At 40.4% G+C, this 13199-nt stretch overlaps 1 protein-coding gene across 4 annotated transcripts in view; it reads left to right on the forward strand.

Annotated features, from left to right (window-relative positions):
• GRM1 (glutamate metabotropic receptor 1) overlaps positions 1-13199 on the forward strand; it is a 487741-nt gene that overhangs the window by 458891 nt on the left and 15651 nt on the right. For all 4 annotated transcript variants that reach the window (XM_069769157.1, XM_069769159.1, XM_069769158.1 and 1 more), the window contains exon 7: positions 4148-4274. In XM_069769157.1, coding sequence (XP_069625258.1) covers positions 4148-4274 — 127 coding nt within the window. The remainder of the gene's footprint in view (positions 1-4147; positions 4275-13199) is intronic.

The following is a 13199-nucleotide window of genomic DNA, read 5'->3' on the forward strand; positions in this document are numbered from 1 at the left end:
CACCCGCCGCTGGGAAACAGCGCTTACAGTAGCGCTTCTTCTCCGGCAGCCATCCGCATGACACCGAGCACATCAATGTGTGTTCTCCGTGTTCATGTGTGCTGGACATTTTGCCATCTGTGCTGATGGCAAAAAACGAACATGTCAGTGTGTTTTGCTCACGGACACACGGTCCGTGGGTACACACTGACATGTGCACAGACCCATTCATTTGAATGGGTCTACTTGTGTACGTGTCTCCGCTACATATGAAAACTGTCACCACACATAGTTGAGATGCTTTTTATTTCAAAAAATAGTTTTTGCATCACCACATTTTGAGAGCTTCAATTTTTCTATATTTTGTCCGACAGAGTCATTTGATGGCTTGTTTTTTGCCGGACGAGTTGACGTCGGTACACTTTTCCGGCACATAACATTTTTTGATCACTTTCTATTGTGATTTTTGTGAGGCAGAATGAACAAAAACCAGCAATTCAGGAATTTCTTTAGGGGGGGGGCAGTTTATGCCATTCCGTGTGTGGTAAAATTGTTAAGGCAGTTTTATTCTTTGAGTCAGTATGATTACAGTGATAGCTCATTTATATCTTTATGTTTAGGCGCTTTTATACAATGAAAATTATTTTATGGAAAAAAATAATTATTTTGCATCGCTTTATTCTGAGAGCTATACCTTTTTTATTTTTTCACTGATGGAGCTGTATCGTGGCTTGTTTTTTGTGGGACAAGATTTTGTTTTCAGTGGTACCATGTTTATTTATATCCAGGCAGCGGCTGCCAAAGCAAACAGGATCATGGGGTGCATTAAAAGAGGTCTGCATATACATGATGAGAGCATTATACTGCCTCTGTACAAATCCCTGGTTAGACCACACATGGAGTACTGTGTACAGTTTTGGGCACCGGTGCTCAGGAAGTATATAATGGAACTAGAGTGAGTACAGAGGGCACCAAAATTCATAAAGGGAATGGGGGAACTACAATACCCAGAGAGATTAGCAAAATTAGGATTATTTAGTCTAGAAAAAAGACGACTGAGGGGCGATCTAATAACCATGTATAAGTATATAAGGGGACAATACAAATATCTCTGTGAGGATATGTTTATACCAAGGAATGTGACGGTCACAAGGGGGCATTCTCTGCTACTGGAGGAGAGGTTTTTCCACCAACACAGAAGAGGATTCTTTACTGTTAGGGCAGTAAGAATCTGGAATTCCTTGCCTGAGGAGGTGGTGATGGTGAACTCAGTCAAAGAGTTCAAGAGAGGCCTGGATGTCTTCCTGGAGCGTAACAATATTGTATCTTACAGTTATTAGGTTCTTTAGAAGGACGTAGATCTAGGGATTTATTCTGAACGGAAAATAGGCTGAACTGGATGGACAAATGTCTTTTTTCGGCCTTGCTAACTGCTATGTCTTTTTGATCGTGTGTTTTTCCACTTTTTGTTTCATATGATGATAAAGCATTGTATTTTGCCTTGTTTTTTATTTTTTTTAATGATGTTCACTAAATGGGTTAACTAGTGGGACAGTTTTATAGGTCAGGTAGTTGCGGACGCGGCGATATCAAATATGTGTACTTTTATTGTTTATATATTTTTTTATTCAAATACAGTGTGTCTGTAAAGTCATGGTGCACTTTTGACCAGTCACTGGAAAGCATCAAAAAACAATAGAAATGTGAAATCTGCTCCAAAAAAAAGAAAAACTCCGAGCTTCATCCCTATTCAGTGCAGTTTGATGTGGGCTCCTTTTGTTGCCCTACACCCATCCAAACGATAGTGAAGTTCTTACCACACATGGGGAAGGACATCTGGTGTAACAGAGTGAATAACGTCTGTGATTCTCTGTTTTATAGAAGGTCGCCTCATCGCTAAACACAATCTTCTGCAAAAATCTTGCATCATTGTCAATTTCATGAAGCATATCTGTAGCAAACAATCATCGCTTGGGTTTATCCTCCGGTTTGATAGCCTGCAACAGACGCAATTTGTACCCAGTAAAACAGAGATGTTTCTTTAACACCTTATGAACTGTAGTCTTGCTTAGGTGTAATTGTTGAGCACACGCACGCACAGATTTTTTCAGAGCTCCTTGGGTACCTATTTCGTATAGCCCCTACAGACTCATCACTGACTTATGGCCTACCACAATGGGGTTTCTGCCCGTTTCCTTCAACTGCTTATCCCATAGAGCAATGTTATTCCTATGTGGTGGCGCTTCGTTATAAACATGCCGATATTCGCATAGCACTTGGGTGGAAGATTTGAATTTAGCGAGCCACAGAACACACCAAACTTTCCTCTGTACCATCCACATCTCGACTGGCATGGAAAACCACACAGCTGGCATAAGCTTGTGGTTGCATGATGTCACAGACCTGGCAGTATATTAATCAGAGTTCAGTTTATCAGGGGTTAATCTGACTGGGGGCTCAGCAACAGCTTAAATGAGTTGGTGTTTCCTCATGAATAGGTTTGATATGACTGGGCCAGAGAAAGGGCACCAAAATATAAACTATAAATAGATCTTGTGACTGGTCAAACGTGCATTATAACTTTACGGACACACTGTATTTATTTAGAGATAAAATATTGATTTTTTTTGCTTTTTTTAATATTTTTACAATTATTTAAAAAAAAATTAACTTTTTTCTAACTTTTTTACTTTGTCCCACTATGTGCAATCATTTTTTGCAGGCTGATCCTTTCTATAGCATGGAGATGAAGCAGCCTCCCCATGCTATAGAAACTGTCAGCTCTGCACTGACAGAGAAACTTGCTGATCATGCACTGCACATGATCAGCAAGTTTCCTAGCTCTGGTGACCCGCATGTTGTCATTGTGACATCGGGTCACTATGGCATCGATTGGGACCCCATGTCACGCCACGGGGTCTCCGATCCAAAGACAGAGGGGCTGTCAGCCCTCGGTCGGCTTCCGGAATGCTGCGATCATGTTCATTTGCAGCATTTCGGGAGTTAAAGTGCTGGCACCCAGTGTCGGGTGTCAGCTGTCAGAATCAGCTGACACCCGGCAGTGATCGCCTGCACACACCCCCCCCCCCCCCCCTGTGTACAAGGGTGATCGTGATGATGTAATATTCTGTCCATGGTCAAACAGTCCCAGGTCACATGGCCTTATTGTGTCTGATGTCAGAAAGGGGTTAAATAAATTAAAACATTTGTAAAATTAATATATTAGGTATTGGCATATCCAGAAAAGTCTAAACTATCAAAAAATACAATTATTTAAGCCTAATGATAACCGGAAAAAAAAAATTGAAATTCCAGAATTGCTATTGTTTTGGTCACTACACTTCCCCCAAAAATACAACAAAATGTCATATGTACTGCAAAATGGTATCAATTTAAAACATCAACTTGGAGCATAAGAACTGGCTCTTGCACAGCTCCCTCAATGGAAATATTTTAAAAAATTACGGGATTTCATAAAATGGTGACACAAATAAAAATGTGGGGTTTTTTTGCTTGTTTTTTTAAACTAATTTTTGATTTTTTTTTTATGTCATAAAAAAAAACTAAAAAAAAAACTGGACAAGTTTGGTGTTTCCATAATCATACTAACCTGCAGAAATTCCCAGGTTAATTTTACCACACAATGAACCTCACACTAACAAAAACACAAAAGCAGAAATGAACTTTTTTCACAATTTCAACGCATTTTTCCTGTTTTTCAGTACATTTTATGGTAAAGTAAATGGTGTCATTCAAAACTAAAACTTGTCTTCCAATGAATTAATTACTTTTATTTTTTCAAATAAAAATGTTATGTCTCATGGATCAAGGGGAGGAATAAACGAAGGTGCAAGAATGGAAAATTGCTGGATCTTTAAGGGGTTAAAGAAAAGAGGTGACTACTGAGGATTCCAGAACTTATTGTCAAAGGACCCTTTAAAATATAGGGATTGTCCAATATGGCGAACCCCTTTTATGGCCATCAGTATTTAGTGGGCAATAACGTTCACTTTTCTACATAAAGGCAATTCGCATATACTGGTTAATGGACGGATCTAAACCTAATGTACAGTATGTTGATAATTTATAATAAAAAATTACAGAGACATTTCACTCCACCATTTTTTCTGATCGGTAATTTGGTATTTTTCCCTCTCTATTGGTTTAGGTGATCAGAAAGGGTGAAGTAAGTTGTTGTTGGATCTGTACCCCTTGCAAGGAAAATGAGTTTGTACAGGACGAGTTTACATGCAAGGCTTGTGATCTAGGCTGGTGGCCCAACCCAGGCCTGACAGGTGAGATGCCATGTTTAATAATGCATATTTGATATACATATATTAAAATTTGTTAAAAAAAAAAGAAATTATATGTTCAGAGAACATAAGCTTTATATTTGAAATGAAGGAATCTACATCTGATTTACTACACACTCAGCGTAATAATAACTATATTTCTGTTAATTCTTTGAAATGGATTAGATGAGACCTTTCTTACGAGTTAAATTAAAAGTGATGGCTTCCAAAAGACTACATGAAGTCATTGACCCAGAAATTCAATTCCTGGATTTGAGAAGCAATTTTTCCACATAAAATAGGGAAAATAGATAAATTGTGCAATGGAACAGGTGTACCTTCATTTATTTTAGTCTTAGGCCTCATTCACATATCAGTTTTTCATGTACGCAGCGTCGGACTGGAGCACCTTGGGCCCACCAGAGAAAATCATTCTTGGGGCCCATTATGTAGCTACATAGAAATAAATACAAGACCACCAATTGTGCAGTAAAATACGATAATATCAGGGTATAATATTAGGTAGTACATGTCTTAATGATATAGTAGGGGTTGGAGTAGCCCCTGTCATAGAATATAATATAGACCCCTCATAGAATATAATGTAGTCCCCTCATATATTATAATGTAGCCCCCCACATGGAACATAATGTTGCCCCCTCATATAGTATAATGCAGCCCCCTCATAGAATATAATGCAGTCCTACAGTATTATGGCCACCATGTACTCACTCACTTACCGATATATACCGTATTTTTCAGACCATAAGACGCGCTTAGGCTTTAGAGGAGAAAAATAGAAAAAAATTGAAGCAAAAAATTTGATCAATTCTGTACTAATATCCCCGATCCTGGTATATATATGTCCCCTATCTAGGTATACATAGCTCCCTCATCACCATCCTAGTATGCATGGCACCCTCATCCCTAGGGCTGGCTCCGGGCGAAAGAGTCCCCCCCTTTAACACATACCACAATTCATGATGTACAGATACCGCAGAGAAATATAGGTATAGTACTATGCCAAAGATTTCACTTAGTTCTTACATTACATGAATAATATCTATTGTAAGTTATACAGAAACCGGACAGCATAGAGCTCCATACATTACTATGGGCACCACATAGTCCTCCATACAGAATAATGAGCACCATATATTGCTCCATACAGTATTATGGGCACCACATAGTGCTCCATCCATAATACTAAGCCCCACATATTTCTCCATACATAATAATGGACCCCATATATTGCTCCATACAGTATAATGGACCCCATATATTGCTCCATACAGTATAATGAGTTCCATATAATGCTTCATACAGAAGAGTGAGCCCCATATATTACATAGTAACATAATTATTAAGGCTTAAAGAAGACTTTAAGTCCGTCTAGTTCAACCCATATCCTAACCTAACATACCTTAACATGTTGGTCCAGAGGAAGGCAAATAAAACCAATGTGGCAAACAGTTACGTCCACACTGGGGAAAAAAGTGCCTTCCCGACTCCACATACGGCAATCAGACTAGTTCCTTGGATCAATGTCCTGTCAAGGGAACTAGTGTATATAACCTGTAACATTATACTTTTCAAGAAAGGCATCCAGCCCCTTCTTAAATTTTAGTAATGAATCACTCATTACAACATCACACGGCAGAGAGTTCCATAGTCTCACTGCTCTTACAGTAAAGAATCCGCGTCTGTTATTATGCTTAAACCTTCTTTCCTCCAGACGTAGAGGATGCCACCTTGTCCCCGTCTCAGGTCTACGAGTAAAAAGATCATTAGAAAGGTCTCTGTACTGTCCCCTCATGTAATTATAATTTGTAATAAGATCACCCCTAAGCCTTCATTTTTCCAAACTAAATAGCTCCAAGTGTAATAACCTGTCTTGGTATTGCAAACCCCCCAGTCCTCTAATAACCTTGGTCGCTCTTCTCTGCACCCGCTCTTTCTTATACACCGGAGACCAGAACTGTACACAGTATTCTAAATGTGGTCGCACTAGTGACTTGTATAGAGGTAAAATTATGTTCTCCTCATGAGCATCTATGCCTCTTTTAATGCTTCCCATTATTTTATGTGCCTTTGTAGCAGCTGCCTGACACTGGCCACTAAATGTGAGTTTGTCGTCCACCCATACACAGTGTATGAAGGACCCATATATGATGCTCCATATATAATTGGCCCCATATATGATGCTCCAGTGTATGATGAGCTCCATAAAATGCTCCACAAATAATGGACCCCATATGTGATGCTCCAGTGTATGGTTGGCTTTATATATGATGCTCCAGTGTATAATGGGCCCCATATATGATGCTCCAGTCTATGATGGTCTTCATATATAATGCTACAAATATCCCCCCCAAAAAAATGAAATACTCACCTCTCGTCGCTGGCTGCTGCTCTGCTCCGGACTTCTCACCCTCAGCGTCTTTCGGCTTTCTGCACTGTGATTGCTCAGGCAGAGGGCTCTCAGACCTGACATCATCGCACCCTCTGACCTGAACATCACAGTGCTATTTGTGGTTTTCACGGATATCACTTTTACCTATGATATTCGATAGGGCTTTTCAGATTCTTTTCTCCGGCCGAGTAGTCTGTGCACAATCACAGAGGCATGTCCAATATAATTACCAATGTAAGTCTATGGGTCAATGGAAACATCTGACAGCATTTGGATGCCATCCGTGTGTTGTCCATTTTTCACTGACTGAGAAGATAAGGTGGAGAAACTTTTTTTTTCATCCTCAAAAATCACTGATGAAACTGTGACAAAACAGATGAAAATCTAATGAAACTCTAAGGAAAATCACTGATGAAACTCTGTTTTTCTCGTACGTCAAAAAACCTAATGTCTGAATGAGGGTTTACTAAGGGCACATTAATATGATCATTCTGCGAACAGAGAATATTATTGTTCTCTGCAGCACATCATCTGATTACACAGGACAATATGCTGTTAAGAACAATCATTTTTAAGTCAGCTAAAAAATCATTGAACTCATCAAACTTTGTTTTTTTCTCATATCATTCTCCCCTGCCGGCAGAGCAGGGGAGAATGATGAGAGCCGGCTTCAGCACCAGCCGCCCGGGAGCAGCGCTTACTGTAGCGCTTCTTCCCTGGCGGCTCGCTGAGTGGTACTGATGTGGCCACACGTAGTACACGTAGTGCCACACGTAGTACACACATGGACAGATGGACAGATGGACACAGATATCTCCGGTACTGTTTTTTTTCCGGTACCAGAAATAAACGGATGTGTGAAACTGGCCTTATAGTCACACACAGAATACTGAGGAAGAGGAAAGGAAATGGCTAAGCTGAGACACATATAGTCTTCTTTATTTCCAAGTTTCAAATGTAATAAGAGGAAAAATAGAACCAGATAAATAAAAGTAAAATTTATTACATTGCTGCGATCTCACTTCCTTTGGATGAGCCTCGGACGAGTAGAAGAAATGAGAGTGCAGCAGCCCATTAGCAGCCACTGTGTAACTGCAGCGCTTACTTGGCGTAACAATACTACATGAGCCTCAGCAGTGTCAGCACTGAAAGCAGTGGAATGGTGCCGATGCGGGAGGTGAGTATGTATTATTTTTAAAAGAGGGAATACTTGTTTGATCACACCTTTCAGGCAGACAGTGCTGGAATATACTGTATTTTAATCTTTTGTGTATTTTCTTTGTTTTTTATTCCTTTATTCCATTAGTTTGTTAACTCATCAGTATGATGACCTCACTAAGATTAATGTGTTACTCCATTATAAGTAATGTTATAGTAAATCATATTTTATGTTCAAGCAACATTGTCCAACAAAGCTATTGTTAAAAGAACAGATAATGGAATAGAAACCCTGAATCTTGTATGGGAGTCCTTAACATTTTTCAACGTTTCACTTATAGATGCAGCAGTAAAAGGTTCACAACCTATGCCACAAATTGTTACTTGAATTTTAAATGGACGGCAGAAGGTTTTAACTGCAAATATAATACATAGAAATTACTGTACTTCACATCAGGACAACATAAAAACACCATAAGGTGATATTGTAAAAGTTCCAAGCAGATGGAGATTACCGTCTACAAACTGTTTGCTTAAGTAGAGAATTTGCGTAGTACAATAAAAATGTAAATGCAATTTTGTAAGTCATTCTATTGTGCAACAGCTTTGCTTAATGTCTAACTTATCAACAGGATCTTCTCCAATGCCGACTCTTTGTATTTATGGTAAACATCTTGCTGCATCTCACCCAAAATAACCGTATTATTTTCCCACTGCTTTCTATAATGTTGACAGATAAGTTAAAAAAAATTGTACTTTCAACAAATGTTGCATAAATCACTAGTGCAAGAGACTGAGAAACTAGTGCAAACAATGGGAAACTTTATAATTTATATTGTCAGAAAAATCACTTTCCTTCCCCACTTATCAGACTCTTCTTTCCCTTCCCCCTGAACTTGACATGCATTGTGAAAAATCAACTCAAGCCCATCTTGCTCAAAGGAGGCAGACTACAAGTCTTATGTGACACAGACCATTGTCCTCTATGGAGAGAGGAGGAGTGAGCAGCAGGGAATGAATCAGGCAGAGACAGACAGAAAAAACATTGTGCAGAGATATGTAACAAATGTTTTATCTTACATCAGAGCTTTATTCAGATCAAGACAGCTGAACTTTGCTGTATAATATCATTCATGTTACTGCACCTTTTTTCTGTGAGCTGAAAAGTGAATGAAGAGGAGGCATTCCCTTCTTTATGCTGTGCTGTGTATGGGAGAAATCCCTGCAGCTCATCTCCCCTCCCCAGCAAACCGTGGATTGCAAATTACAGATGGAGAGTACAGAGGAAAAAAACTGGTGAGAAGTCACATAATGACCAGAAAAGTGTTCCTCATGTACACACAGGACAGCTTATTCTGAATAGTTACTTGAAAGCACAGTGTGAAGACACAAGAAACAGTGGGTGCTCGCACTCTTTTCCCGTGGGGAGAATACTACTCAGACAACACAGGGTGAAGGTAAAACAGTATGGCAATGCTTTATTGAACCAACAGTCAATAACATATACTGTAGTATAGTCTCAGCAAGTACGTAAGATGGTGCAAATGACAGAGTCTCAATCTTCCACTAGCTCGCCAGGATTAGAGTAGCTGCAACTTCAGGGCTTTCAGGGCTGACTACACACACCAGTGGCACCCCACTTTTGGGCACCGACAGAGAGGAGGTAATGACAAGATAAGGTAGCTGACAGTCCATTGGTCTGTACGGTATGTGGCCAGGTGACCTGATTCTCCCAATCTGGGTACTCTAAATGTCTCCATTGGCTCAGTGATGGGAAGTGGATCAAATCTGTATTCTCCTGTTGGAGCCGTGGTGCCTGGCTGCTGTTCTGTAAAGTCTGTCTGAAAACAGAGGCAGATCCCCCTTTTATAATTCGCAACTATCCTTCAGGCCATCATCCACAGGTCAGGGGGAAGGTGGGATGAGATACATTGGGTAATCAACATATTAGCAAACATCAATTGTTCAATTACCCTGCATCCCTGTCTTCCAATGATAGCAGCACAATAATTTGCAACAAACATCAATTCAAGAGTCACGTTCAGGCTCATATGAACAATGGCTTAGGTCTCTAGACCCATGGAAGAAAACCACATCTGGGCTAATCAAGAACAAATTCTGTGTTGTCACACACAGTTACTCTTTTAATAGAACAAAAGCAAAGTAGAAACTTTCACAGTCTAGAAAAACTTTAAAAGGAATCTATCACCACTGGGTACACTTTTCAGCTATTACTTGGGCATACAGGCAATAAAAACCCCACTTGTCAATGCTACAGGGCACATGGGAAGAGCCAGGCAAAGCACCAGAATTGGCACATCCATCAGATGTGTTTTTTCTGGCCAGCTGTGGGCTGCTATTTTTAGGCTTGGGGGGGCCAACATCCATGGCCCCTTACCAGCCTGAGAATACCAGCCCACAGCTGTCTTCTTTAGCTTGGCTATTTGGCAAAAATGGGGGTATCCCATGCTGTTTTTTTAAATTATTTAGTTAAATAATTTAAAAAAAATCAGTTGGGACCCCTTTATTCTTGATAACCAGCCTTGCTGAAGCTGACAGCTGAGATTTGCAGGCCCCAGCTATGAGTTTTGCCTGACTGGTTATCAAAAATACTGGGGAACCCAAACTGTTTATTTTTACTTAATTATTCATTTACAGCTCTGGCGCCAGCTGATTAGTACTCCCATCAGCTGCCGCCTACTCTCGCTGTTAATAGTGGCAGTAGGCATTGGCTGATTGGAGCAGTAGTCCCATCAGCCGACACCAGTGACCGGAGGTAAACTTTATACCTCCAATTACAGCTGCGGGCTAACAATATCATTTGACAGCATGGGAACAGCGTCTGTAATATGCATCCGTAAAAGTCTATGGGAGCCTTAATGTAATTAATTATGCTAATGATTTCATATGCAGGAATGTAACTTTTCCATATGGAGGCTGTATTATAGCAGTACTATTTTCTATATAGCACTGGTAGTTTTATCTTTTTCTCTAGAGCAGTGTATTCCTCACAGCCACCCAATAGACCATGTTTTCAGGATTTCCTTAATATTGCATGAGTGAGAGAACGTATGGAAATTTCTGATGCCTTGATAATAATTCCATCATTTGTGCAATAATGAGGAAATCCAGAAAACATGTTCCGTTGGGGAGCCATAAAGATTGAACTATAATCTGATATGCCAATAGCAGTCCATTTTAATTTGATCAAGACAAAGTTTTGCCTTTCCAGATGTCATGCTCACTTCAGGAGGTGAGGATGGAAGAAATGGTTTATAAGTTGAAAAAGAAGCATATTTGTCTAACAAGATACACTACCGTTCAAAAGTTTAGGGTCACCCAGACAATTTTGTTTTCCATGAAAACTCATACTTTTATTAATCAAACTAGATGGTAGCCCGATTCTAACGCATCGGGTATTCTAGAATATGTATGTAGTTTATTTATGAAGATTTTAGAATAATACATTGAATACACAAAATTCGGCGAGCTGCGACTAATTAGCGAAGTGTGGTTGAAATTCTGCGCCAATTCGCGGCCGGACTGGGCATGTTGCTGATTGTTCACATCCGGCCACGTAGTATATAGCACAGCCACGTAGTATATAACAGCCCACATAGTAAATAGCACAGCCATGTAGTATATTGCACAGCCATGTAGTATAATGCACAGCCATGTAGTATATAGCACAGCCACGTAGTATATAGCACAGCCCACGGAGTATATAGCACAGCCCATGGAGTATATAGCACAGCCACATAGTATATAGCACAGCCCATGGAGTATATAGCAAAGCCACATAGTATATAACAGCCCACATAGTAAATAGCACAGCCACGTAGTATATTGCACAGCCACGTAGTATATAGCACAGCCACGTAGTATATAGCACAGCCACGTAGTATATAGCACAGCCCACGGAGTATATAGCACAGCCACGCAGTATATAACACAGCCCACGGAGTATACAGCACAGCCACATAGCATATAGCACAGCCCATGTAGTACAATGCATAGCCCACGTAGTATATTGCACAGCCCATGTAGTATATTGCACAGCCCACGTAGTATATTGCACAGACCACATAGAATAGAGCACAGCCACGTAGTATATAGCATAGCCCATGGAGTATATAGCACAGCCACGTAGTATATAACAGCCCACGTAGTAAATAGCACAGCCACATTGTATATTGCACAGCCACGTAGTATATAGCACAGCCACGTAGTATATAGCACAGCCACGTAGTATATAGCAGAGCCCACGGAGTATATAGCACAGCCCACGGAGTATATAGCACAGCCACGTAGGATATAACACAGCCCACGGAGTATACAGCACAGCCACGTAGTATATAGCACAGCCCATGTTGTACATTGCACAGCCCAAGTAGTATATTGCACAGCCCACATAGTATATGGCACAGCCCATGTAGTATATTGCACAGCTCACATAGTATATTGCACAGCCCACGTAGTATATTGCACAGACCACGTAGTATAAAGCACAGACCACATAGTATAAAGCACAGCCCATGCAGTATATTGCACAACCCACATAGTATATTGCACAGCCCACGTAGTATATTGCACAGCCCACGTAGTATATTGCACAGCCCACGTAGTATATTGCACAGCCCAGGTAGTATATTGCACTGCCCACGTAGTATATTGCACAGATCACGTAGTATATTGCACAGCCCACGTAGTATATTGCACAGCCCAGGTAGTATATTGTACAGCCCACATAGTATATTGCACAGACCACATGGTATATTGCATAGCCCACGTAGTATATTGCACAGCCCATGCAGTATATTGCACAGCCCACGTAGTATATTGCACAGTCCACATAGTATATTGCACAGCCCACGTAGTATATTGCACAGCCCACGTAGTATATTGCACAGCCCACGTAGTATATTGCACAGCCCACGTAGTATATTGCACAGCCCAGGTAGTATATTGCACTGCCCACGTAGTATATTGCACAGATCACGTAGTATATTGCACAGCCCACGTAGTATATTGCACAGCCCAGGTAGTATATTGCACAGCCCACATAGTATATTGCACAGACCACATGGTATATTGCATAGCCCACGTAGTATATTGCACAGCCCATGCAGTATATTGCACAGCCCACGTAGTATATTGCACAGTCCACATAGTATATTGCACAGCCCACGTAGTATGTTGCACAGCCCACGTAGTATGTAGCACAGCCCACGTAGTATATAGCAATGGGGGCATCATATCCCTGTTAAAAAAAAGAATTAAAATAAAAAATAGTTATATACTTACTCTCTGTTGGCCCCCGGATCCAGGCAAAGCATTTACCGATGCTCCTCGCGTGC

Source organism: Ranitomeya imitator, chromosome 5, assembly GCF_032444005.1.
Source record: "Ranitomeya imitator isolate aRanImi1 chromosome 5, aRanImi1.pri, whole genome shotgun sequence".
Taxonomy (NCBI): Eukaryota; Metazoa; Chordata; class Amphibia; order Anura; family Dendrobatidae; genus Ranitomeya; species Ranitomeya imitator.